The sequence below is a fragment of the Pristiophorus japonicus genome, chromosome 17 (assembly GCF_044704955.1).
Source record: "Pristiophorus japonicus isolate sPriJap1 chromosome 17, sPriJap1.hap1, whole genome shotgun sequence".
In the NCBI taxonomy this organism is placed as follows: Eukaryota; Metazoa; Chordata; class Chondrichthyes; family Pristiophoridae; genus Pristiophorus; species Pristiophorus japonicus.
The window spans coordinates 93,181,879-93,208,594 of record NC_091993.1 but is presented as its reverse complement, the minus strand read 5'-3'; the positions used below and the strand labels follow the sequence as shown (position 1 = coordinate 93,208,594).

General features: G+C 43.7%; 1 protein-coding gene across 1 annotated transcript in view; it reads left to right on the top strand.

Annotated features, from left to right (window-relative positions):
* LOC139227854 (metabotropic glutamate receptor 4-like) overlaps nt 1-26,716 on the top strand; it is a 1,455,190-nt gene that overhangs the window by 571,190 nt on the left and 857,284 nt on the right. Inside the window, exon 5 of the mRNA XM_070858939.1 lies at nt 21,897-22,037. Coding sequence (XP_070715040.1) covers nt 21,897-22,037 — 141 coding nt within the window. The remainder of the gene's footprint in view (nt 1-21,896; nt 22,038-26,716) is intronic.

The following is a 26,716-nucleotide window of genomic DNA, read 5'->3' as shown; positions in this document are numbered from 1 at the left end:
CCCCTTACTGGAAAATGGCTGCAGCTAAAAAATAGGATGGAATCTTGACAGGATTAGGTTCTGCCCCAATTTTCGCTACCTGATCCGAAGATTTGAAAAGATTCTGCCTGGGCTTTAATCAGAATTTTAGGGCCTTGGAGTAGTTCAAAATGGGAAACCTTTTTCCCACAACAAACTCCATTCACTACACACTGACTCCATCCCTCTCCCCAACTCCTGTCTGAGGCTGAACCAGACTTTTCACACTATTGGTGTCATATTTGACCCTGAAATGAGCTTTTGACCACATATCCACAGCATGACTAAGACCGCCTATTTCCACCTCCATAACATCACCCGTCTCCACCCTTGCCTTAGCTCATCTGCTGCTGAAGCCCTCATCCATGCCTTTGTTACCTCTAGACTTGAGTATTCCAATGCACTTCCGGCTGGTCTCCCACATTCTACCCTACGTGAACTACAGGTGATCCAAAACACGGCAGCCCTTGTCCTAACTTGCACCAAGCCCTGCTCATCCATCACCCCTGTGCTCACTGACCTACATTTGCTCCAGGTTAAGCAATGCTTTGATTTCAAAATTCTCACCCTTATTTTCAAATCCCTCCATAGCCTCGCACCTCCCTATCTCTGTAATCTCCTCCAGCCCCACAACCCCCCCAAGACGTCTGCGCTCCTCTAATTTTGCCCTCCTGTGCATCCCTGATTGAAACCGCTCAACCATTGGTGGTCGTGTCTTCTGTTACCTAGGCCCCAAGCTCTGGAACTCCCTGCCTAAACCTCTCCGCCTCTCTACCTCTCTTTCCTCCTTCAAGACACTCCTTAAAACCTACCTCTTTGACCAAGCTTTTGCTCACCTGCTCTAATTTCTACTTGTGCGGCTCGGTGTCAAATTTTTAACACACAATACTCCTGTGAAACGCCTTGGGATGTTTCACTACGTTAAAGGCACTATATAAATGCAAGTTGTTGTTGTAGTCCGATTCAGCATAATCATAGGTGGTCCCTCGTATCGAGGATGACTTGTTTCCACGCCAAAAAGGGATGAGTTCACAGATGTTTCAATGAAGGACCGAATATTCCAAGTCCCGAACTACACGTTGAAGGATGGAAGATGGCTGTGCGTGGATTTTTTTAACGTGCGGTCGCCGTTGCACACCAGCCACCACACGGGCTTGACAGAGCTAGATCTTGGTCCAGTTGCAAGGATTAACCAAGACGACTGGAGACCAGCTCTGCTGCATGAACCTAGTGCACACACATATCATAGTGTGGGCTGTCCCGTGCTGCCCCTGGGCTCACGCATCTTCTGAGCCACGAATTCATGCCTTTCCTGGGCCCCGATCACATCGCTTCACGATCACTTGCTGCTCCGGCGGCCCAACCTCGCCGCTCCTGCTGTACCTGCCCACGCTCCAATCAGCGACCTGGACCTTGGTGATGTCCAATCCAGTCACCCTCTCACAGCTGGCACTCTCCAGCACATGCTGTACCTTGAAGTGGTATGCCTCCGCACGCCGCTCCTTTTGAAGGCCCCGACCTGCTGATGGTCCTTGCAGCCATTTTTTAGATTATACCTTGGCTTTCTGTCAGACTAGTAAGTACAATTATCTTGATGACTTTGAGATGTGTCCAAGTTAAAATTGATTTCTATATTTTGGTTGTATCCCTTGATAAATTTTGAATAGAGGTGAGAGGTTGCTTTTTGCGCTACTCCTGAGGGTTCAAAAACGACACCTGGATGTCAACTATTTTAGTTGTGCACTTTAAACAAATGCCCCCTGCAAGGGTGGGTCACACTCTTTCACATTTTTTTCGAGTGCTCCTTTTTTCTTTTTTGAGGGGATGGTTTTAGCGCCTAAAAACAGAAATTATACAAGTGCCACCTGGCTAAAAGTGGAGGAAGGGGGCACTAAAACCGGCAAATTAAACAAATTAAACTTTAAACTTAAATGATCAAATTAAAATTTGGTTGCCGGGGGTGATTATGCACTCCAGTCCCTCTGGCCACCTGGATGTCATTCTCAATTGTCGAGCTCCAGCTGTCCCACTTGATTGTCTGCATTTCCACTTTCTGGAGACATTTTTCATTTTTTTTAGTTTGTTCTTCAAAGCTATTCAGCAGATGTTGATTTTTCTTATTGACTGAGGCAATAAGCTGGGCACCAGCAGTGCGAAATACAACCTGTCCAGTTCTCACAGGCCTCTAACATTGATTTGTGACCTGAATGGTATCTTTGTCCATTTTATCAACAATTGCTGCCCCCGATCTATACTGGAGACTGAAGACTAGCCAGCATCCATTTGAAAATGTCATTTTGAATAATCTTTTCTCCATATCCTGCAGGAACTTGTTGCAATAAACTGCTGTGTTGTCCAATATAGATTTACAGCAGATTTTTTATTCGCCTGCTGTGAGTTTGTAAATGTTTGTAGGAGTGGGTCTTGCGAAAGCACTTTTCGTGCGGCATGTGGCTTCTTCACAGCTAGATTTAGATAATTCAGGCGGATTGGCTAGCAGCTAAAGCTAGACGAGGGCCTTGGGCTCCCATGCAGCTGTATTTTAGACTTCTGACCCCTAAATACAATAATTCTACTAATTCTCTCCACTAATATATGGAGGTGATTGGGAGATTCGTGCATTTTTCTCTCCATTGCTAGCTGCAGTTGCAGTATAGCTCTCGCGCAACATCCATTCTCTGGTCCTTTCACATTCCCCCAGTGTAGTGCATATGCTGCTTGAAGACAGTTGTTAATTTCTCTTGAAGCCTGTCATGCTGTTCATGGAGATTGTCTACCAGTAGCCTACTGCTGCCACCAAATCTGTCTCATGCCTGGAATCTTATAGTACTCGAATTGCAATTTAAAGTTCAGAGTGACTTTTATTCTTTAAAGAAATTGAATTGTTAGGTTAATGTGTGATAAAATCGATTCGTTTTCCATTTCTTTCACAGGATGACTGTTGTAATCTGGGCTGAGCTGCACTAAAACCTTTCTTTTTTCCCCCTGCTGTAGCAGATCAATGAACTAAACACCTAAGGATAATACAGAACTGACAGTTGTGCAAACTTTTTTGTTGAATCCACTGTAGTGACGTTTTTATTCCCTCCAGCCATTTTGTTTTATTTTCTACATGGACTGCAGCACAAAGCTTACTCAATGGGATTCACAAATATAGCAGTGTCTCTGATCTACAAGGAAGGGCAAATGGAAGAGGATTGAAAATCAGAATGAACATAGAATCCAACTTTTACCAAATTAATTACTTGGATTTACTTTTGCAAATTCACTACTTAAGTTTAAATTATGCATTGTAGCAGGGTGAATGAGGGCTTTGGCGCCTTTAAGAACCTGCCTTTAAAGTCCTGGAGGGAATCCAACTGGTAAGCATAAAAGGGGGAGATAGAGAGAGAGAGAGCTAGAGAGAGCACTGCATGAGAGATAGAGAGAACAAGAGAGAGAGCACCAAGAGTGAGAGAGAGCAAGAGAGAGAGCGCTGAGTAAGAGAGTGAGAGAGAATGAATGAGAGAGAGAGAGAGAGCGCTGAGTGAGAACACCGAGTGAGAGAAAAAGAGCGCAGAGCGAGAGAGAGAGCTGAGTGAGAGAGAAAAAGCGAGCACAGAGCAAGAAAGAGAGTGTGTAAAAGAGAGAGCACAGAGTGAGAGAGGGTGAGTGTTATATATCAATGCTTGGGGGTCACCAGACACCAGAGGGCACTGTGGTCAGAGGTCATCGGGCTGTACGCTTGTGGCATGTGTGCTTGGTCACCTGTATATAAGCTGGGTGTCTTTGTCACGCAGGCACTCTCGGGCTGGAATAAAGATGGATCAGGTTGCACCTGAGTGAGTTTATAATAACCAGACTCTTGAGTATGTTACAGAACCTACAAGGGAGCAAGCTATCTTAGATCTGGTCCTGTGTAATAAGACAGGAATAATAAACAATCTCCGAGTAAAAGATCCTCTCGGAATGAGTGATCACAGTATGGTTGAATTTGTAATACAGATTGAGGGTGAGGAAGTAGTGCCTCAAACGAGCGTGCTATGCTTAAACAAAGGGGACTACAGTGGGATGAGGGCAGAGTTGGCTGAAGTAGACTGGAAACACAGACGAAACGGTGGCACAATTGAGGAACAGTGGAGGACTTTTAAGGAGCTCTTTCATAGTACTCAACAAAAATAGATTCCAGTGAAAAAGAAGGGCGGTAAGAGAAGGGATAACCAGCCGTGGATAACCAAGGAAACAAAGGAGCGTATCAAATTAAAAACCAATGCGTATAAGGTGGCCAAGGTTAGAGGGAAACTAGAAGATTGGGAACATTTTAAACAACAGCAAATAATGACTAAGAAAGCAAGAAAGGAAAGATAGATTATGAAGGTAAACTTGCGCAAAACATAAAAACAGATAGTAAAAGCTTTTACAGATATATAAAACGGAAAAGAGTGACTAAAGTAAATGTTGGTCCCTTAGAAAATGAGAAGGAGGATTTAATAATGGGAAATGTGGAAATGGCTGAGACCTTAAACAATTATTTTGCTTCAGTCTTCACAGTGGAAGACACAAAAACCATGCCAAAAATTGCTGGTCACAGGAATGTGGGAAGGGAGGACGTTGAGACAATTACTATCACTAGCGGGGTAGTGCTGGACAGGCTAATGGGACTCAAGGTAGACAAGTCCCCTGGTCCTGATGAAATGCATCCCAGGGTATTAAAAGAGATGACAGAAGTTATAGCAGATGCATTTGTTATAATCTACCAAAATTCTCTGGACTCTGGGGAGGTACCAGCGGATTGAAAAACAGCTAATGTAACACCTCTGTTTAAAAAAGGGGGTAGACAAAAGGCCGGTTAATTTAACATCTGTAGTGGGGAAAATGCTTGAAACTATCATTAAGGAAGAAATAGCGGGACATCGAGATAGGAATAGTGCAATCAAGCAGACGCAACATGGATTCATGAAGGGGAAATCATGTTTAACTAATTTACTGGAATTCTTTGAGGATATAACGATCATGGTGGATAGAGGTGTACCGATGGATGTGGTGTATTTAGATTTCCAAAAGGCATTCGATAAGGTGCCACACAAAAGGTTACTGCAGAAGATAAAGGTACGCGGAGTCAGAGGAAATGGATCGAGAATTGGCTGGCTAACAGAAAGCAGAGAGTCAGGATAAATGGGTCCTTTTCGGATTGGAAATCGGTGGTTAGTGGTGTGCCACAGGGATCGGTGCTGGGACCACAACTGTTTACAATATACATAGATGACCTGGAAGAGGGGACAGAGTGTAGTGCAACAAAATTTGCAGATGACACAAAGATTAGTGGGAAGGCGGATTGTGTAGAGGACACAGAGAGGCTGCAAAGAGATTTAGATAGGTTAAGCGAATGGGCTAAAGTTTGGTAGATGGAACACAATGTCGGAAAGTGTGAGGTCATCCACCTTGGGGGAAAACAAATAGTAAAAGGGAATATTATTTGAATGGGGAGAAATTACAACATGCTGCGGTGCAGAGGGACCTGGGGGTCCTTGTGCATGAATCCCAAAAAGTTAGTTTGCAGGTGCAGCAGGTAATCAGGAAGGCTAATGGAATGTTGGCCTTCATTGCGAGAGGGATGGAGTACAAAAGCAGGGAGGTCCTGCTGCAACTGTATAGGGCATTGGTGAGGCCGCACCTGGAGTACTGCGTGCAGTTTTGGTCACCTTACTTAAGGAAGGATATACTAGCTTTGGAGGGGGTACAGAGATGATTCACTAGGCTGATTCCGGAGATGAGGGTAGATTGAGTAGACTGGGTCTTTACTCGTTGGAGTTCAGAAGGATGAGGGGTAATCTTACAGAAACATTTAAAATAATGAAAGGGATGGACAAGATAGAGGCAGAGAGGTTGTTTCTATTGGTCGGGGAGACTAGAACTAGGGGGCACAACCAAGGGGGAGACAATTTAAAACCGAGTTGAGAAGGAATTTCTTCTCCCAGAGGGTTGTGAATCTGTGGAATTCTCTGCCCAAGGAAGCAGTTGAGGCTAGCTCATTGAATGTATTCAAGTCACAGATCGTTAGATTTTTAACCAATAAGGGAATTAAGAGTTACAGGGAGCGGGCGGGTAAGTGGAGCTGAGTCCACGGCCAGATCAGCCATGATCTTGTTGAATGGTGGAGCAGGCTCGAGGGGCTAGATGGCCTACTCCTGTTCCTAATTCTTATGTTCTTATGTTCTTATGTTATGAGTCATTACAATTGGCGATGAGGTAATTTAAGAACCTTCGCATGCACAATGGGCATGGTTGGAATCCTGGAGAGATTCATGGAGGGCGAGGATTGGGCGGATTTTGTCGACCACCTGGATCAGTATTTTGTGGCTAACGGCATGGAGGCAGAGGCTGACGCAGTTAAGCGCAGAGCGGTTCTCCTCACCGTTTGTGGTCCGAAAATTTACGGCCTTATGAAGAACCTTCTCTTGCCTGTACATCCGGCGGAAAAAGGGTACAAGAAATTGTGTACGTTGGTGGGTAACCATCTGAAGCCACACAAGAGGGGATCATCACATCACACTACCGTTTCTACACGCATGTTCGTGCTGAGGGCCAGGACGTGTCGGGATTTGTCGCCGACCTGCGACGTCTTGCTGAGCCGTGTAAGTTCGGGAACATGCTGGAAGACATGCTGCGTGATGTCTTCGTGATAGGCATCAGCCATGATGTGTTCCTCAGAAAGCTGTTGGCTGTCGAGACGTTGGATTTGAAAAGGCCATCGCGACTGCCCAGGCATGCATGAAGACGAATGATAATTTGAGGCAGAAATCATCGACGAGTTGGAGTTCTATGGCAAGTACTGTAAACAAGATGGCATTGTTTTCAGGCAGAGCTGCTGACACGAACCTGCCGCTGCTCAGAGCCCATCAACTGGTTCGAACCAGATTTCACCCTGTTGATATTGTGGGGGCAATCATCGGCCTCATCAGTGTCGATTTAGACAATACTCATGCAATGGATGTTCGAAAGTGGGGCATCTTCACAGGATGTGTCCACAACAGAGCAAGTGTGATGCAGCTCACCACGTGGCTGATGAGGACCAGTTCAGTGATGGCCTGGATACGCAACCCGAGGAGGAAGTGAATGGACTGTATTCGTTCCTGAGCAAGAGCCAGCCGATAGTCATTAATGTGAAGCTGAATGGCGGCCTGTATCAATGGAGCTGGACATGGGTGTGAGCCAGTCGATAATGAGGCAAAGGACATTCGACAAGCTGTGGGACATTAATGCTGCGAAACCGAACTGAGTCCAGTCAATGCCAGGTTGCGTACTTACACTAAGGAACTCATACCGGTGCTCGGCAGTGCAGCAATCGAGGTGTCATATGACGATGTGGCTCACGAGCTACCATTATGGATCATCCCAGGTAATGATCCAACACTGTTCGGCAGGAGTTGGCTCAAGAAAATCAAGCTGAACTGGAATGATGTCAAGATGTTGTCCTCGGTGGATGATACTTCATGTGCTCAAGTATTGAAAAAGTTTCCTTCTTTGTTTGAACCGGGCATTGGTCATTTTACGGGAGCCAAGGTGCAGAGTCACGTGGACGCCAATGCTCGGTCTGTTCCGTACATGATGAGGGAGAAGGCTGAAACATTGAAACATAGAAAATAGGTGCAGGAATAGGCCATTCGGCCCTTCGAGCCTGCACCACCATTTAATAAGATCATGGCTGATACACATCACCCCGGACGCCAGGCCAGTGCACCACAAAGCCAGAGTGGTGCCGTATGTCTTGCTGGAAAAGATCGAGAGCGAATTGGACTGGCTGTTGAGAGAGGGCATCATCTCGCCTGTTGAATTCAGCGACTGGGCAAGCCCCATCGTTTCCGTCCTAAAAGCGGATGGCTCTGTCAGGATCTGTGGCAATGACAAGGCCACCATCAATCGGGTGTCCCTGCAAAATCAATACCCGCTCCCGAGAGCGGAGGACCTCTTCGCCACACTGGCAGGTGGCAAGCTGTTCACCAAGTTGGACCTCACTTCAGCCTATATGACCCAGGAACTGGCTGATGAATCTAAACTGCTGACAACCATCACCATGCACAAGGGACTGTTCGTTTATAACAGGTGCCCGTTTGGCATTCGATCAGCGGCCGCGATTTTTCAACGAAACATGGAAAGCCTGCTTAAATCCATTCCTGGAACGATCGTATTTCAGGATGACATCCTCATCAAGGTTCGAGACACCGAGGAACACCTCCACAACCTGGAGGAGGTGCTACACCGACTGGACCGGGTAGGCCTGCGACTCAAGAAGTCTAAATGTGTGTCCTTAGCTCCTGAGCTTGAGTTTCTGGGCAGGAAGGTTGCTACAGATGGGATTCGGTCCACCGAATCCAAAACAGAGACAATTCGACGAGCACCCAGGCCCTGCAACACATTGGAGTTGCATTCATTTCTGGGACTGTTGAACTATTTCGGGAACTTTCTGCCGAACTTGAGCACGTTGTTGGAGCCACTACACATGCTCCTGCGTAAGGGTTGCAATTGGTTTTGAGGGGACTATCAAGAACGGGCTTTTGATCGGACGCGAAACCTACTTTGTTCAAACAAGTTGTTGACCCTGTACGATCCCTGTAAAAAATTGGTTCTGACATGTGATGCCATAGGTATGGCAGACCAATCACCACTGATTACACACCGTTTCACAACCGATAAAATAGGGTCATGGCTGATCCAGATCCTAACTTGTTGAGCAGTGACAGGGGTTCCTTCACTCTCAAAAGCATCCATTACTAACAGTAGATCTGCAGGTTGAGGCATCTCCATCTCAGTTGTGGGCAAGGTCAAACGACTCAGCGCATCGGCACAATTCTCAGTACCAGGTCCATGATGGGTGACATAATCATAGGCAGACAATGTCAGCACCCACCTTTGAATGCGGGACGATGCATAGGTATTAATACCTTTGTTTTCCGCAAATAATGAAATGAGTGGTTTGTGATCCATTTCTAGTTCAAAACGAAGACCAAACAAGTACTGGTGCATTTTTTTTACCCCATTCACACAAGCCAAAGCTTCTTTCTCTACCATACTGTAAGCTCTTTCCGCTTTAGACAGACTTCTCGAAGCATATGCAACAGATTATAGCTTGCCCGATTCATTTGCTTGTTGGAGTACGCAGCCTACCCCATATGTTGAAGCATCACAGGCCAATACAAGACACTTACGCGGATCATAACAAACAAGCAACTTTTTTGAACATAGCAGATTTTTGGCTTTCTCAAAGGCTCTGTCTTGAGACACACCCCAGACCCAGTTGTCGCCTTTTCTTAGTAACACATGCAGTAGCTCTAGTAAAGTGCTCAATCTGGGTAAGAAATTACCAAAGTAGTCGAGTAGCCCAAGGAACGAATGCAGCTCTGTCACATTCTGAGGCCTGGATGCATTTTTGATGGCCTCGTTTTTCGAATCAGTGGGCCTGATGCCATCAGCAGCAATCTTCCTCCCAAGGAATTCGACTTCAGGTGCCATGAATACACACTTCGAGCATTTCAGCCTGAGCCAAACTTTGTCCAGATGCTGTAGGACTTCTTGAAGATTGTTCAGATGTTTAGCAGTGTCGCGACCTGTGACCAGAATGTCATCTTGAAACACGACAGTTCTAGGAATGGACTTCAGTAAACTCTCCATATTCCTCTGAAATATGGCTGCAGCCGAACGAATCCCAAAAGGACACCTGTTATAGATGAACAGTCCTTCATGGGTGTTGATGCAACTGAGTTTCTTCGAAGTGTCGACAAGCTCCTAGGTCATATAAGCCAACGTCCGATCCAGTTTCATGAACGACTTTCCACCAGCTAGCATGGTGAACAGGTCATCAGCCCTTGGTAACGGATACTGATCCTGTTTTGAAAATAGGTTAATCATAATCTTGTAGTCTCCACAAATCCTGACAGTGCCATCACTCTTCAACACAGGAACTCTTGAGTCATTACAGTGAGAGAGGTTGAAAGTGAGAGAGCTGAGTGAGTGAGGAAATGAGAGTGGAAGTGGTATAGTGTTAATGAGCGAGAGAAAGTGAGAGACAATTCTGCAATTATATTCGGAAAAAGGGTGGTCAGGAGAAAGGTTGGCCCCTTGAAAACTGATAACGATGATATTGTCAATAATAATAAGGAAATGGTGGACATGTTGAACAATTACTTTGCGTCAGTATTTACAGTAGAGGAAGAGGATAGCATGCCAGAAATCCCAAGGAAACTAATATAAAATCATGGGTTTTAAAAGAAATAGGTGAGCACATTGCAGGTGCGGTAACTATAATATTCCAAAGTTCGCTATATTCAGGAACTGCTCCTTTAGAATGGAAAATTGCACATGTCACTATGCTATTTAAGAATGGCGAGAGAGGGAAACCAGGGAATTATAGACCAGTCAGCCTAACATCTGTTGTCGGGAATTTACTCGAGTGTATAATTAAGGATAGGGTGACTGAACACCTTGGAAATTTTCAGCTGATCAGAGAGAGCCAGCATGGGTTTGTGAAAGGTAAGTCATGTCTGACAAACCTGATTACATTTTTTGAGGAGGTGACTAAAGTAGTGGACACGGAAATACCTATGGATGTTATTTATATGGACTTCCAGAAGGCATTTGCTAAAATGCTTTATGAGACTGTTAACTAAGGTTGGAGCCCATGGAATTGAAGGCAAATTATTGACCTGGTTAGGAAATTGGCTGAGCGGCAGGTGCCAGAGATTAGGGATAATGGACAGGTACTCTAATTGACAGGATGTAACTAGTGGTGTCCCGCAGGGATCAGTATATATCAGATATTTATTAACAACCTCGATGATGGCATAGAAAGCTACATATCCAAATTTGCCAATGACTCAATGGTAGGCAGTGTGAATGAAAGCATAACAAAGGGATATCGATAGAGTAAATGAATGGGCAAAACTCTGGCAAAAGGCGAGATTACACCAATTAGCCCTCGAATTTAGAAGATTAAGGGGTGATCTGATTGAAGTTTTCAAGATATTAAGGGGAACAGATAGGGTAGATAAGAGAAAAACTATTTCCGTTGGTTGGGGATTCTAGGATACTATAAAGAGAAGGAAAGCAACATTACTAAAGTAACTTTCATTTATTAATACTTAGTATTATTTCAACATCACCTTAAATATTTTTAAGTGAGAGGGAGGCCTGGAGATATAATTGATCAGAATGCTTTAACAACTGGCTTCTGACTCCGAATCCTGCCACAACTCATGAGTTGGCAGTCTTCTCTCTTGCCTGATGTAAGGCTCCTGAATAAAAAGAATATGGGCAATTTCAGCTTAACTCGGGGCCAGTAGGCTTCGACCAACAGCACAAATCTCTTCATAACTTTAATAAATTTGCAGAACGGGTGTGTAATTAACAAATGAATTTCAATATAGATAAGTGTGAGGTGTTACATTTTGGTAGGAACAATAAGGAGGCTTCCTACTGCCTGGAAAATAAGGGGGCTTCCTACTGCCTGGAAAATCAGGCAATAAAGAGTTTCCAAGGTGGCCAAGGTGGTGTCTTGAGCTGAAATGCCAGTTTATCCCACATTTAGTGCAAGATGGGATCTTGGTAAAGGTGTTGAAATTTGTACTAGGACTGGCCAACCGGAGGATCATTAAGGGGCTAATTGACACTCAAATTGCCTGCTAGGGTTCATTAACAAGGTTCACGGTATTTTGCTGCATAGCGCTTGACCTAATGTCCTGTCAAGGACCTGTTATCAATTTGAAGATGATGAAAACTCATTGGGGAGGTGGGAGGCATTGAAGGGGGTTATTTTGGTGAAAGGGGGGGGGCAGCAGGTACTCAATTGTTGTTGTGACATGCCTTTTTGAAAGTCTGGTTTTAACATGCAATTTTGGGCCTAATTTCTGATAACCATAATTTGACCTTGCCTGGAGGTGCTAAAAGAGACACCTGCAGGTGTAGCACTTTAGCGCTAATTAGAGGTCATTTTTGTGGAGCAGTATATGTGGGCTCCACTCTCCCACTTCCACTGCAGATGTGGAGTGGGCTGGCTAACACACAGCGGCAAGTTTCAGGGTGGCTCAGGGATTGAGGGAGAGGGCATCTAGATTCTTAGACATAGCACTGAGGGTCCTGGTGGAGGAGATCCAGAGGAAGAGGGATGTCCTGTACCCGCAGGGGGGAAAGACACCACCTTGCTCTCCTGTCCCTCTCTCCTACAGCAGCTGGTGCTGCGCTGCTTCACCTCATGTCCTCATCCCATTCCTCGTCCAGACTAAAGGGAACCCCTAGCCAAGATGCCTATAACCAAGCAGTCCTTTTCTTTTGGTGTCCAATGAAGTAGAGTAGCACAGCACTTACTCTTTTTAGGTGAAATCCTCAGAGAGGCAATCAGCCACTTACCTGTCCTCGGGATGGCCGTTCCTAGCCCATGCTTCAACTCCTTTACCAAGATGGCATCTTGTGCTAAACACGGGCTAATTTGGTGTTTGAGCTCAAGACCCCATCTTGACCACCTCAGAAGCTCTTTAGCACTTAAAGGATCCCCCGAAAATCGCCATCTTGGAGTACTGTGTACAGTTCTGATCTCCATATTATCAAAAGGATATAAAGGCACTGGCGAAGGTGCAAAAAAGATTCACAAGGATGATACCAGAACTGAGAGGATATCCTTATCAGGAAAGACTGAACAGGCTGGGGCTCTTTTCTCTAGAAAAGAGAAGGTTGAGTGGTGAACTAATAGAGTTCTTTAAAATTATGAAAGGGTTTGATTGGGTAGATGTAGAGAAAATGTTTCCACTTGAGGGGGAGACCAAATCTCGGGCTCATAAATATGAGATGATCACCAATAGATCCAATAGGAAATTGAGGAAAAATGTCTTTATCTGAAAAGTCATAAGAATATGAAACTCGCTACCAGAAGGAGTGGTTGAGGCGAATAACAAAGATACATTTATGGGATAGCTAGATAAGCACGTGAGGGAGAAAGGAAGAGAAGGTTATTGTAAAGTCCTGACCCTGCAGTACAGACTTACATGAGGCACATGCTGAAGTCAAGGTCACTCTGGACCTGCACCTTTATTTCACAGCTCTCGAGTGCCACACTTGCCTGAGACCTGCCTTTATATACCTGTGTGGGACAGGTATGCAGTGTCTCCTGCAAGTGCACCCCTGGTGGTAAAGTATGCTTATGGTTACAGGTCATATCTAGTTACAGTCATGTATAGCATGGTAAGATACAGTTATATACAGTAGTGTGAGATACATGACATCACCCTCCCCCAAGGTCTTATTGTCTTTATAGATTCAGTCTCACAGGTGGTCTACGCTCTCGCGTGGAGCGTCTTAGTTGTGGTTCAGTTGTTTGCCTTGGTGCCTGTTTTTCTTTCGGTGTGATTGCTGGTATCTCGATGGGCTGTCTGTTGAGACTGCCCTTTCCTCAGGTTGTTCCCTCTGTCTGTCCACCAGGTGTGGTGTGAGTTCCACATTGTAGTCTGCCTCTGGTTCTGCAGTGTTGTTGGTGAATCTACTTTTTATTTGGTCGACATGTCTCCGGCAGGTTTGGCCATTGTCCATTTGTACAACCAGTAGCCTGTTTTCTTCCTTGCCTGTTACTGTCCCTGCAAGCCATTTAGGACCCCTGCCATAGTTTAGCACAAACACTTTGTCCCCTATATCATTCCACCTTCCCCTCGAATTTCGGTATTGGTACTCAGTTAGCTTCCGGCGCTTTGCCTCAACAATTCCATGCATGTCTGGGAGGATTAACGAGAGCCTAGTCTTTAAGGTCCGTTTCATCAATAGTTGCGCTGGGGGAACCCCAGTCAACGAATGCGGATGAGATCTGTATGCCAGCAGCAGTCGTGACAGGAGGCTCTGCAGCATGGGACCTTGGATTTTAAGCATGCCTTGGTTAACAATTTGCACTGCTCGCTCCGCCGGGCTATTGGAAGCCGGCTTGAACGGTGCCGTCTTAACATGATTTATGCCGTGGTCAGCTATAAAATCTTGAAATTCTGCACTGGTGAAGCACGGACCATTATCACTAACCAATATGACAGGAATTCCGTGCGTTGCAAACATGGTTCTAAGGCTCTCCACAGTGATGGAGGTGGTGCTCGAGTTTAAAATGGTGCACATGGTGCACTCGATCCACTTTGAAAATGCATCTACAACTACGAGGAACATTTTGCCCATGAATGGGCCCGCATAGTCTACATGCACCCGCGACCACAGTTTGGTGGACCAGGGCCAGGGGCTTAGGGGGGCCTCCCTGGGGGCATTACTGAGTTGGGCACAAATGGTACACCGCCGGACGCAGAGCTCCAAGTCCGCATCAATGCCAGGCTACCAGACGTGGGATCTGGCTATGGCCTGCATAAGGACGATCCCCGGGTGCTCTCGGTGGAGCTCCCGGACAAACGCCTCTCTGCCTCGCAAGGGCATAACTACTCAGCTGCCCCACATCAGGCAGTCTGCCTGTAGTGATAGTTCATGCATGCGCCTATGGAAAGGTTTGATCTCCTCGGGGCAGGCATCGCGAGCCTCTGCCCAGTCACCAGTTAAAACACGTCTTTTGACAAAGGATAACGTGAGGTCGCTGGTCGTCCAGGCTCTGATTTGGCGAGCCGTCATGGGCGAACCTGTGGATTCAAAGGCATTGATTGCCATGACCATCTCACAGTCCTGTTCGTCGGACCCTTCCATTGTCGCCAGGGGTAGCCTGCTAAGCGCGTCGGCACAGTTGTCTGTGCCTGGTCTGTGCCTTATTGTGTAGTTGTAAGACGCCAGCATGAGTGCCCACTGCTGAATGCGCGCCGAGGCGTTGGCGTTTATTGCCTTGCACTCGGATAACAGGGACGTGAGGGGCTTGTGGTCGGTTTCTAACGCGAACTTGGCCCCGAAAAGGTATTGGTGCATCTTTTTGACACCGTACACGCACGCGAGCGCCTCCTTCTCAACCATACCGTACCTGCGCTCCGCCCGCGAAAGTGACCTGGAGGCATTATATAAATGTAACATACTTATGCATGCAGTGAGTAATTGTCCTCTAGAAATAGCGTGACTCTGTACGCTGGTGGCAGTAAGAGTCAGAAGTGGCACAGGAAGCTATGCTTTATCCATTTGTTATCGAATTCAGTGAAAGCAAACAATCTTTACGAAGCTGCAAAGCCACACTATCCATGTCACTTGACTGTACTAATGGCATTAAAGGGCAAATTTTTATTCCTGTCTGTCAAATCGAATCAATGACTAACTGTTTGCATGGTATAAAATTGAATGTGATACAAAGATCAAAGTCATGCTACCTGACTACAAAATGCCACCTAAAAAAATGCTGACAAGGCCAGAGAAAAATCTTTGCACGGATCTGTCTTGTTTTCCACACTGCAGCACAATCTGATGAGGGATTGAAGTATTTCCATATTATGTTCAATAATACACATTATTTTTGTATATTTTATAAAGTCCACTTTATGTACATGGTAATACTATGGAGTAAAATCTTGCAATGTGCCTCATCTTTCATTTGTTGTGTACCAAGGAAATATCTTGAGGCTTTTTTCTTTGCGGGAGAAATTCGATTGCTTGGTGCCTCCCGTTAGAACCCTCCCCCCACCACTCCCAGCACTAACGGGATGCTCAGACAGTAGCGCCAAGGCGGGGTGAATCCCACACCACACATCACATTCTCCAGCCCTGTAGTGACGGAGATAATAGTTACTGCCCCGGCACCTTTCGCCACAACGCAATCTCGCGGGCGTCAAGATTGATTCGCGCCTTGCACTAAATTTACAACTTTTCAAATGTTAACGCCCCAATCAGGGCACTCCAGAATTTCTAGTCCATTTGCTGTAGTATTAGTGTAGCTAAGCTCCCTGCACAGTTCAAAGTTAGAAAGTAAATTCTCATATACTTTAATAGTTGAGCTGACCGTGACACCATTAAGTCAATGCAGGCCATTATCATTTTTGGAGATGATGAAAACACAACCCGTCAGAAGTTCTTGCCAGGCTGGAAGGATAATTGTGCTGTTGAGTGATACAAGAACACATTGACCGTAACAGAATTCTTTGCGGGGCCTTCTCTGGGATCGGTGGCAAAAGCCAGATGGTGATAAGTGAATCACAAAGGGTTGTACCAGCCTGAGGGACAGAAGCTGCTTCTTCTATACTCCTACCTCAAACCCAATAGAATGCTGAAAGCTAATTTATAATCAACCTACTCACCACAATGGCAGAAAACAGTAAATTCACTTATATCAGCATCTTGCATATTGTACATGGGAATATTGTGTATAAAAGCACATTTAATATTTTGACCCAAGTCTTTTAGTACTGTTAGACTCAGAACGGTGTGACTTATAACACAAGTGACATAAGATTCAATAATTTCAGAATTTAAAAAATTCGTTCACTGGATGTCCATCCCTAATTGCCCTTTATCATTGCGGTTTGATACGCTGATTGAAATGGCCGAGGAAAACAGAGGGCAGATAAGTGCCAACCACAGTGCTGTGGGTCTGGAGTCACATACAGGCCACACAGGGTAAGTGCAGCAGATTTCCTTCCCTAAAGGATATTAGTAAACCAGCTGGGTTTTTATATCAATTCAGTAGTTTCACAGTCATCATGACTGATACTAGCTTTTTAGTCCAGATGTAGTTAATTAACTGAATTTAAATTCCCCCGCTGTAGTGGTGGGATTTAAACTCATGGCCTGGATTTTTATGGGGAAGGCGTGTTGGGGGCAGAGGGTAGGGGTGGAGTGAGGGGGCTCCGAGGCGGTGGGGAAATATCGGAGAACAGATTTCCCACAGGCACTGCTGACTGTAACAGGCAGGGCCTGATTTGCATCTGAAGCCTCTGTTTCCTGCCCAGAGCCAGCCAGATAGAGAGGCTGGCTGGCTGCGTGCGGATAGGCCTATGGCACTGGATGCATAGAGGAGGGAAGGAGGGATAGGGTGGGGGCTGGTGCCGGCCTCCGGATGATGGGGGCTGGGAGGAGAAGAGAAGGTCAGGAACATTATGTAACTGAGTGGGGGGAGGGCACAGGTTGGGGGGAAGTTAATATCGGGAATGTTGTGGGAACTGAAGGATGGAGGGAGGAAGAAAAAAGCAGGAAAGTTGTGGAACTGGGGGGATGGGGGGGTGCGGCTGGAGGAGAGGGGAGAGAGAAGATCACATTGGGGCTGGTTACCAGAGGATCGTGACCAGCCTCAGGATGATCATGGGGAGGTGGGTGAGGCTCCAGGAAGGCGATTGGAGCCTTGTAAGGGGTTCTCGATTGCGGGCTTAGTCTCGGCAGGTACCTTGGCTCCAGGAGGTAGGTGTAAAGGCACTTGCCTCCTGGATGCAGCAATCTGTTATGTCTGTAATGTACCTATGAATGACTCCACGAGGCAATGTGTTATACTCAAACGGTAGTGACCTTGGTCCTTTATTCGTAACTCCAGAGTGAGGCAGCCACATGGTGGCTACCCTTTTCTACAGCCTCTGCCACCAGGGCAGGAAACCCTGGTCTCCACCAGTTGCACCCTCTAGTGCTGCCAGCATAGTATATACACAGTATAAACCTTATTGATAGTACATCAGATAAACAAATCTTCATCTTATGCAACTATACAGTGACTACAGAGAGAGTATATCTATAGTCTGTTTATACAACACAGTCCTCTCCTTGCTGTAACAGCCGGGTTTTATGAAGTGTGCAAAACTCGACCAGCTACAGTTAAAAAGAAAATGGAGGTTAAAAAGAGGCTTCCAGCCTTATTATAATATTTAAATTGACCTCCTGCCTCCTGGCAGTGGGTTGTTTGTTCGCATCCACTCCGCTACCTTCCCGCCTCCGTTAAAATCGGAAGTGGCCGGGTTGGAGGCAGGTTGAACTCGGGAATCCCATTTTTAACAATTAACTATCCTGCCACACACCCCCCCCATAACAGCTCCAAACCCACCTGTTTTTTTAGGATAAAATTCCCCTCTGGATCATTAGCCCAGGCCTGTGGATTACTAGCCCAGCAAGATAACCACTATGCTATCATTCCCATAAATGCAGGATTACTCAAATTGATTGGATGTGACTCTTTACAGTCGGTTTATTTGGTGTTAAATTCATAATGAGAAAATGCAACTTGTCATGATAAACAGATACTATGGCTGGAATTTTAATCTGGAGGCAGGTCGGGAGTAGGAGGGCTAGAAAGCAATCATGAAACCTGTTCCGTATGCAACCCTTTGCAACCTGTATCTTATCGCCACCAGAGGGCATAACTGTTGGAGTCCCAAGGGATCCAAGCATCCCCTAAGCAGGCCTCCCACGCTGTACCAACACTCTGGAGTTTGAATAAAGGAGCTAAGGTCACACTTACTCATGCTTACAGTACTCAGTTACATTACTTTATTATGAACATAACAAAACCTAGGAGAATGGGATCCCACAGGCCCTTCTGTTAAATTCAGATTAAAATTTTAAAGCACCGATTCCCACCCACAGCCAGCCAGCCTTTCCATCTCGGCTGCAGAGAGGAAGGAGGAAGGGATGTGGGGGCCTGTGGTGGGCTGACTACGCAACTTCCTACCCTGGTCCCCAAGCTAACTAACATTGTAAATAGTAATTTCTCCTCAGGTATTGTCCCCTCCCCTTCAAAATTGTTGTCATCTTACCCTCCTCAGAAAAAAAACCTCAATCCCCTTGTTTTTGCAAGCTACAGCCAATCTTCAACCACACTTACCTCATCAAAGTTTTCGAACGTGTTATTCCCTTCCAAATCTGTGCCCATCTTTCCCGCAACTCCACATTTGAATTTCTCCAATCAGGTTTTCGTCCCTGCCACAGCACTTAAATGACCCTACTGACATCTTCTCTGATTGCAATCATGGTGCATTATTTCTTCTTGTCCTCTTTGACCTCTAAGCAGCTTTTGATATGAACAAGCAGACCATCTTGCTCCAATGCACTTTTTCTTATCCCGTTCAATGGGATTTCTCTTGCTTGGTTCCACTGTTACCGATCCGATCATAGCCAGATCATCCCCAGCAATTGCTTCTCTCCGCACCCTTGCCCCTGTAGCATTGCCTTCAGAATCCCCCAGGGATCTATCTAAACATACAAAAATGACGGACAGGAGAAGACAAACCAATTCATCAAGCCTGTCCCATGCAATCATGCTGAAATTAAGCATCATGACCCCAATACTTCCACGCACCAGCGGCTATGTCATCTCCTGGGAGAAGCAAATAAAAACTGATTTTGAAAACCCAAGGCCAATTCGCTCAGTGTCCATTTTTTAATGATTATGCTTCCATTCAGTGCCATGGATTCTTTTTTTACATTAAAGGCACTATGTAAATGCAGACTGTTGCTGTTGAGTTTATATGATTAACAGAAAAACTGATATGTGATAGACAGAATTAGCAGAAGATTAACAGTTTTTTGTGTCAGCTGTGGCTCAGTGGGTACTCGCACACTCGCCTCTGAGTCAGGAGGTTGCGGGCTCAAATCCCACTCCAGGGACTTGAGCACAAAAAAATCTAGGTTGCCACTCCAGTGTAGTGCTGCACTGTCAGAGGTGCCATTTTTCGGATGAGACGTTAAACCGAGGCACTTTCTGCTCTCTCAAGTGGACGTAAAAGATCCCATGGCACTATTTCAAAGAAGAGCAGGGGAGTTATCCCCAGTATCCTGGCCAATATTTATCCCATGGGGCTAGAAATTCAGTTTTGGGTCATACCATTTTTTTGGCGGAAAAAACCCACTATGACTCCGCTATGATTTCCAGGCCAAACATTCAGGAAGAAGGGGGAAAAATAGCGTCCAGCGGGAAAAATCAGCGTTGCACAAAGATTCGTGGCGCAAACCGCAAATTTTCTGCAACTTTACTCCGAGGCCGATACCGCTGCGAATTGGGTCTAGGGAGGGGGGAAAACACAATTTTTTTTTCCAAAAAAACAAAAAATAAAAAACCACAAAAGATTCACAAGACCTTTTTCTAGCAATCACTGCATGATAATTTAAAAATAAAAACTTTAACTTACCTTTTTTGCAGATTTTCAAAACTACCACCGTTCCCAGGGTTGCATCAACAGTCTTTACCTCGGCGTTTTCTTTTGGTCCCATCTACGGGTCACCGCTGAGCCAAATATCGGGCGAAAGCACTTTTTCCAGTCTTGCACGCTGACGATCTGCATCCCAGAGATATTTCAAAACCTCCAGCGCAAGACTTCAGGGAATTTCCCACTGCACCATTTTCCGCCCAAAACGGTGAAATATCACTGAAAAACCCGGCACAAGGCTGACGAAAATCCAGCCCCAAGTCATTCTTTCTTTCAGTTTAAGCTTAAATGGTTCAACTGTTTACTTGGAATTCACTGTCACTGCAGAACTATTATCCAGCAGATTCGGGCTTGTTAAATCAATGAAGTGACTGATGTATTTTAGTGGTATGTGTAATTAGGGATAGTGTTCATATAAGGGCAGAGGCTAATCTAATATTCATGATATTGAAATGCGTACTGTGGCACATAGCTTTGCCTTAGGAACTACTCAATTTAGTCTTGTTCACACAAATCCTGACAGTTAAATTATTATAATATAGATTTATATTGCACAATCTTTTTTCATTTTACACTATTGAGCTTCTGGCAAAATTATTTATCGGCCATATAAATTAAATTTCATTTGATCACACTAGCCAGAATGTCAGTATGGCACTCTTCATGCCTGGAAGCCAGAGAAGTCTGTGTTGTACATGCCTGTTTGTCAGGCTAAGGGAATAAGGCAGGAATGAAAGAGGCATGGATGTGCAGAGAACATATTGACATGGAAGTCAATTTGATTCACTTTAATCCGAGTTGTTCCATAGACACTTTGCTGAGTATGAAGTATGCAGAATTATCAAATTATAATGAGTTAAAGCCATAGCCTAAAGTAGACTTTGCCACCTTCCTATATATTTGGATTACCAAGGCAACATTGGTGACTCATGGAGAAGCCAATTGCCAGCTTAACAAAATTGAATGGTTATGTGACTTCGAAGGAAAAATGGGGAGAAGTGCGAAGAATTATACTGTGTAATTATTGAGTGGCGGCATGTGAGTATAATCCAAATGTGTTTAAATGGATGAGTACTCAGTTATAGTTAACAGCACAACGCTGGAAATTGAGTCCTAATATTTAACTTATAATATAGTTTTATATTGCACAATCTTTTTCATTTTACGCTATTGAGCTTCTGGCAAAATTAATTATTGGCCATAAAAATTAAATTTCATTCGATCATGCGAGTCAGAATGTCAGTATGGCATGCTGCGAACTATCTCCGTGAATAGATAAGCCACATAGAACCTCTTTGATCTTCAACACTGGCAAAGGTTGCAAATTGCCTCTGGATTAGGGAAGACAAAATCAGCTAGGTTCCTGCTGTTGATGACTATCCACTTACTCCTGCTGGAAGTCTACATGTGTGGATATCAGATGAGAACAGACTGAGCTCAACTTTGTGATCAAATAGTCTGATGAACTCCATATCATGGATTATTTATAAAGAATGGCAGAACACTGGAGAGGGTCTAGTGCTCGAAGAAGCAAATGCCATTGAAGAGTCAATGCCTTCTGGAGAAATGTGAGGGGAGTAAATTGGTGAGGGAAAAGCAATACAAAACTTTACCAATTACAAGTACTGTGATTGAGTGAATGCACACAAGTTCAGGCAGCTACATAATCATTGTAGTTCATCTGTGTCAGCTTTATTACACCATTGCCTAATTAGTCAATTTATTTTTTCATTTGATTCTCCTATAGTTGGATCACTGGCAGGAACAGATCTTTCAACTTCTGTTATGGATAAAAAGTTGCCCATAATTATTCGTAATGTGAGTGACTAACAAATGTTCCTTTTGTAGGTTTTGATAGATACTTCATGAGCCGGACCCTGGAGAATAACAGAAGAAACATCTGGTTTGCAGAGTTTTGGGAAGCAAATTTCAACTGTAAGCTGAGTCGACATGGATTTAAACGAGGGAGCCATGTTAAAAAGTGTACAGGTATTTTAGAACCTTTATCCTTTTTGTAAACTCCATATTTTCGACATGTTTTGACTTCAGCTTTAATATTTCTTTTAGTCTTGGAGTTCCGTACTCTGGAGGTTAAATGATTCTGACAAAATTGATGTCAGTGAATTCTAAATATTATCCAAAATCAACCTTCGGAAAGCAGCTTGTTGCTATTAAATAAAATGGGTTGTTAGTGGTAAAATTATTCAGCGTTTAATTTGGCAAGGGATTGGTTGTAAAGAAAAAATATGATTGCATTTTACCTGCGAAGAGCCATGACATATTTGGAATCAGAATTTCAGCCACTGTGTGTTTTTACTTTCTCTAAATGTTACTGTTGTCTTAGCTTTGCTTTCTCTAAATGTTACTGTTTGCACAGTTGTTTGATTAGTGAAATGATCTGTGGCTTGAAATGCTCTTCAAATCATCTTTAAAAAGTTCAATTGAAAAGCAAATTTAAAATTCAGACCCACTTTTGCTGTGAGCAAATCACAATTACTGGAAAGTTACTGCTTTGATGACCACCAACTGTAAAGTGCCTTAGGATGTTTTGCTGTGTTAAAGGTACCATCTGGAGCTCATTTTACTCGTATAGGATGCAGATAAAGTTGAATGTTGTAATTTTTATTAATTAAAAACAATGTTCTGAGCCATTTATTTAACATAATTGAGCATTAAATGAGTTTGTATTACATTTCTTGGTCCCGTATTAAATAAATGGGTTAATTTAACGAATAAAAATAAATTAATATAATGGTATTAAGTGTTCATAGAATAAAAAGAAATGATAGTACCCTGAAATAAAACCAATAATTGCTGGAAATAGACCAAGTCCGTGAGCATTTGTAAAGAGAAAAGACTGGTTGGTGTTTTGTACACTAAACTTTGCACAGCATGATTTCAAAAGCAGTGTTTTCTCAACAAGTTTGAGGCCTTCATATTTGGCTAATTGTGAAATTTATTAATATATATAAACATACAGCCAGAAAAGCTGTCACAAAATATTTGCCAGGCATGAAATTATTGAGTAGTTTTGTTGCATTCTTGTACATTGCTGACATATAAATGTAACAAGCCACTTTTCCTTAATGAATGTTACTGATCGGTTGAGCAATTTTTGGAATTATTTGACAAATTCCACAATCTCGATGCTGAAATAAAAATTGATCAACTTCATGCTGTCATGCCATTGTGGAACTAACAGAATGAATCATTAAACCAAGAAAACAAGTCAATATAAATATCGTCATTAAAATAGGCTCCTTGGGTGAAAGACAGTAATATGCTGATGATGGTACAGCATGTCTCGTGTGTTTCAGTGCTAACCTGAGTCGTGTATACAGTTACATGCTCAACAATGTAGAGCAGCCAATATTTCAGAATCATTCAGGTAATGGTGGTTATGGAGGAGATACTGCTTATTTTTTTATCCCTGTAAAATACATCTCCTTTGAAAATGGTATAGGACTTCTATACAAAAGCAAAATACTGTGGATGCTGGAAATCTGAAATAAAAACAGAAAGTACTGGAAATGCTCAGCTGTTCAGATAGCACCTGTGGAGAGAGAAACAGAGTTAATGTTTCAGGTCAGACTGGTTAGTGTTTTGTTCTGATGAAGGGTCATCAACCTGAAATGTTAACTCTGCTTCTCTCTCCACAGATGCTACCTGACCCGCTGAGTGTTTCCAGCATTTTCTGTTTTAATTTTAGCACTTCTATACATACACACTGTTGCCATTCACATTGCATGTGCTATATGGACTTTTACAAAAAAGAATGCTTAAAAACAGAAAACATTTATTCGGCCTTTTTGTGTCTTCTCATCATATCCTTCGAGCCCTTTTTTCTCAACAAAAAATCTAATTATCTCCAGCCCATTTATACTGTGGCCCTCCCATTAGCCTATTCTGCTGAACTAACTTTGGGGCCAGTGTCCACCTTGGGAACACATTGGATGGGCGGTTGGTGGCTGGGCCTCATATGCTTGTTGCCGGTGAGCTGTTATTGCTGAACTAGTGCTCCAAAGCAGTTCACCAGTTTGGGGAATGGGAAATTTGGTGGCCCCTCCGAGGAGCCGACCTGAAAGTTGAACCTAAAAAGGAACCTTTATGCTCCTCCACAAAAGTCTGAAAAAATGAACACTGTTTCCGGAGCGGTTTGTGATGGTCCCTTTATGGATCACTAGTCAGGCCGCTCTGTGCTTAGTATTAATAAATGAAGTGTGCATGGTGCAGGTTCCATCCATAGGTTCCTCAAAATTGCACCAGGGTTCCACAACAGATGTAAGACCGCTAGATGCACTATACAAGTAGGCTCCACCTCGGCTGCTCATGTGAAGGCCCAAAGAAAATGCCAGAGTATTGATCGGGAGTGGGAACAGTGTGATAAGTTCAACCCCATAATTTTCATCAAACTTTTGCCCCGTTCCTGCCCAAAGGTGAGATGAAAATTGCGCTTTATAACACTTTGCCCCCAATTATAACACTTTCCTAACTTCCTAATTTTAAGTTTTGTATTCTCCTTGCACTTGAATCTTTCACAGTGTGGAATAATTTTCCTGGATCAATTTTGCCAATTCCCTTGATAATCTTTGAAACCTTTCATTATCTCACCTCCATCCTTCCATAACATTTTCTCATAACGTTCTTGAAACCCAGAATCATCAGTGCTTGTCTCTGCATCCTCTCAATGGCAATAATATCTTGTGATTAGGTAATAGAATTGCACACAGCACTCCAGATGGGGTCCGTGCAATACCTGACAAAGCAGCAATACTACTTCTGATTAGCATTCTATCCATCGTCTCTTCAATCCAATGCTTTATTTATTATTTTCACTGCAGCTGAGCGAGGTGCTGATGGTTTCGCAGATCTATCCATTATACTAGATCTTATCGTGAGCACCATTTATCCACTTAGCACATATTTCCTCTTTTGGTCCTTTGCTCCCATTGCAATTATTTTTCACTCCTCCATAATGATTCACGTCTTCTGCCTATTGGTCCTGATATAAATAATCCAAATTCTTTTGAATCTCATTGTCCCTCGTTATTTGTCCTGTCTCTTGTTTTGTTGTTATCTGCAAATTCATCAATGACATTTTAGATGTCACATTTAAAAATGCCAAAAGTATATAAAAAAGAGAAAGTAAGTCAGTCATTTCAGCTAAGCCAGAATGAGACATTTACAAGCAAAGGTCCCTTCACTAAACACAAATTAAACGCATTCACCTCAGGCTGTTTGCTTACAACAACAAGGCTTTGCAGGTTTAAGGGAAAAAAGATTAATTTAAGCACATCTCCCTTTAGCAGGAGAATAGTACATTGTGCAGTACATGCTATAATGCTGCAGTCATTATAAAGCAGTGTATCATCCAACTGGCCATGAACAACTCCATAAATGGCCCACTACTGTATAATGGTTCAAAGTTAACACCTATAATATCCTATTCCAAGGCCTGGAAATTATTCATAGCTGCTCCCCCTCTGCAATTTCCACATGGATTTCAAAATGGAAAATCTTGCTTGACCAACCTCATTGAATTTTTTGAGTAGCGAATAGACAAGGGAAATGCAGTGGATGTAATTTATCTAGATTTTGAAAAGATCTTCAATAAAGTACCACATAATAGACTAATGAATCAGGTCAGAGTCAGGTCAAGTAGCAGATTGGATAGCTAGCTGGCTTCAGGACAGCAAGCAGGGAGTAAGGGTAAACGGTAGCTATTCACAGTGGCAGAAGGTGGGTAGTAGTGTTCCACAAGGATCAGTGCTGGACCATAGTTGTTCACAATTTAATTCATGATTTAGACTTTGGAATGAAAAACACAATTTCTAAATTTGCAGATGATGCTAAATTGGAGAGGGGGGGCGGGTGGATAGTCAGTACTGAGGAGGAATGCAATACATTACAGGAGGACATTAATAAACTTGCAGAATGGGTATATAATTAACAAGTTAATTTCAACACCGGTAAGTGTGAGGTATTGCATTTTGGTAGGAATAAAATACAGGTCACTTATTACTTGGAGGGTGTGAGCCTGGGTGGGGTAGAGGAGCAAAGGGATCTTGGTGTACAAATACACAAATCGCTAAAAGTAGCAACACAGGTTAACAAGGCCATAAAAAAGCAAACCAAGCACTCGGGTTTATTTCTCTATGGATAGAATTGCAAAGTAGTGAAGTTATGCTAAACTTCTATCAAACCTTGGTTCGACCACGGTTGGAGCACTGCGTACAATGCTGATCGCCATATTATAGAAAGCATATAGAGGCACTGGAGAGAGTGCAGGGAAGATTTACAAGGATGATACCAGAAATGCGAGGTTATACATATCAGGAAAGGATGAACAGGATGGGTCTCTTTTCGCTTGAAAAAAAGAGTACTGAGGGGTTGCCTAATAGAGGTTTTTAAAATTATGAAAAGTTTTGATATACAGAGAGAGTGTTTCTACTTGTGGGGAAGTGCATAACTAGAGGCCATTAATATAAGATAGCAAGAAATCCAATAGGGAATTCAGAATAAACCTCTTTACCCAGAGAGTAGTGAGAAGGTAGAACTCAAGATGTAACTGAGGCAAATAGCATAGATGCATTTAAGGGGAGGCTAGATAAGCATATGAGGAAGAAGGGAATAGAGGGTTATGCTGATAGTTAGATGAGGATACACAG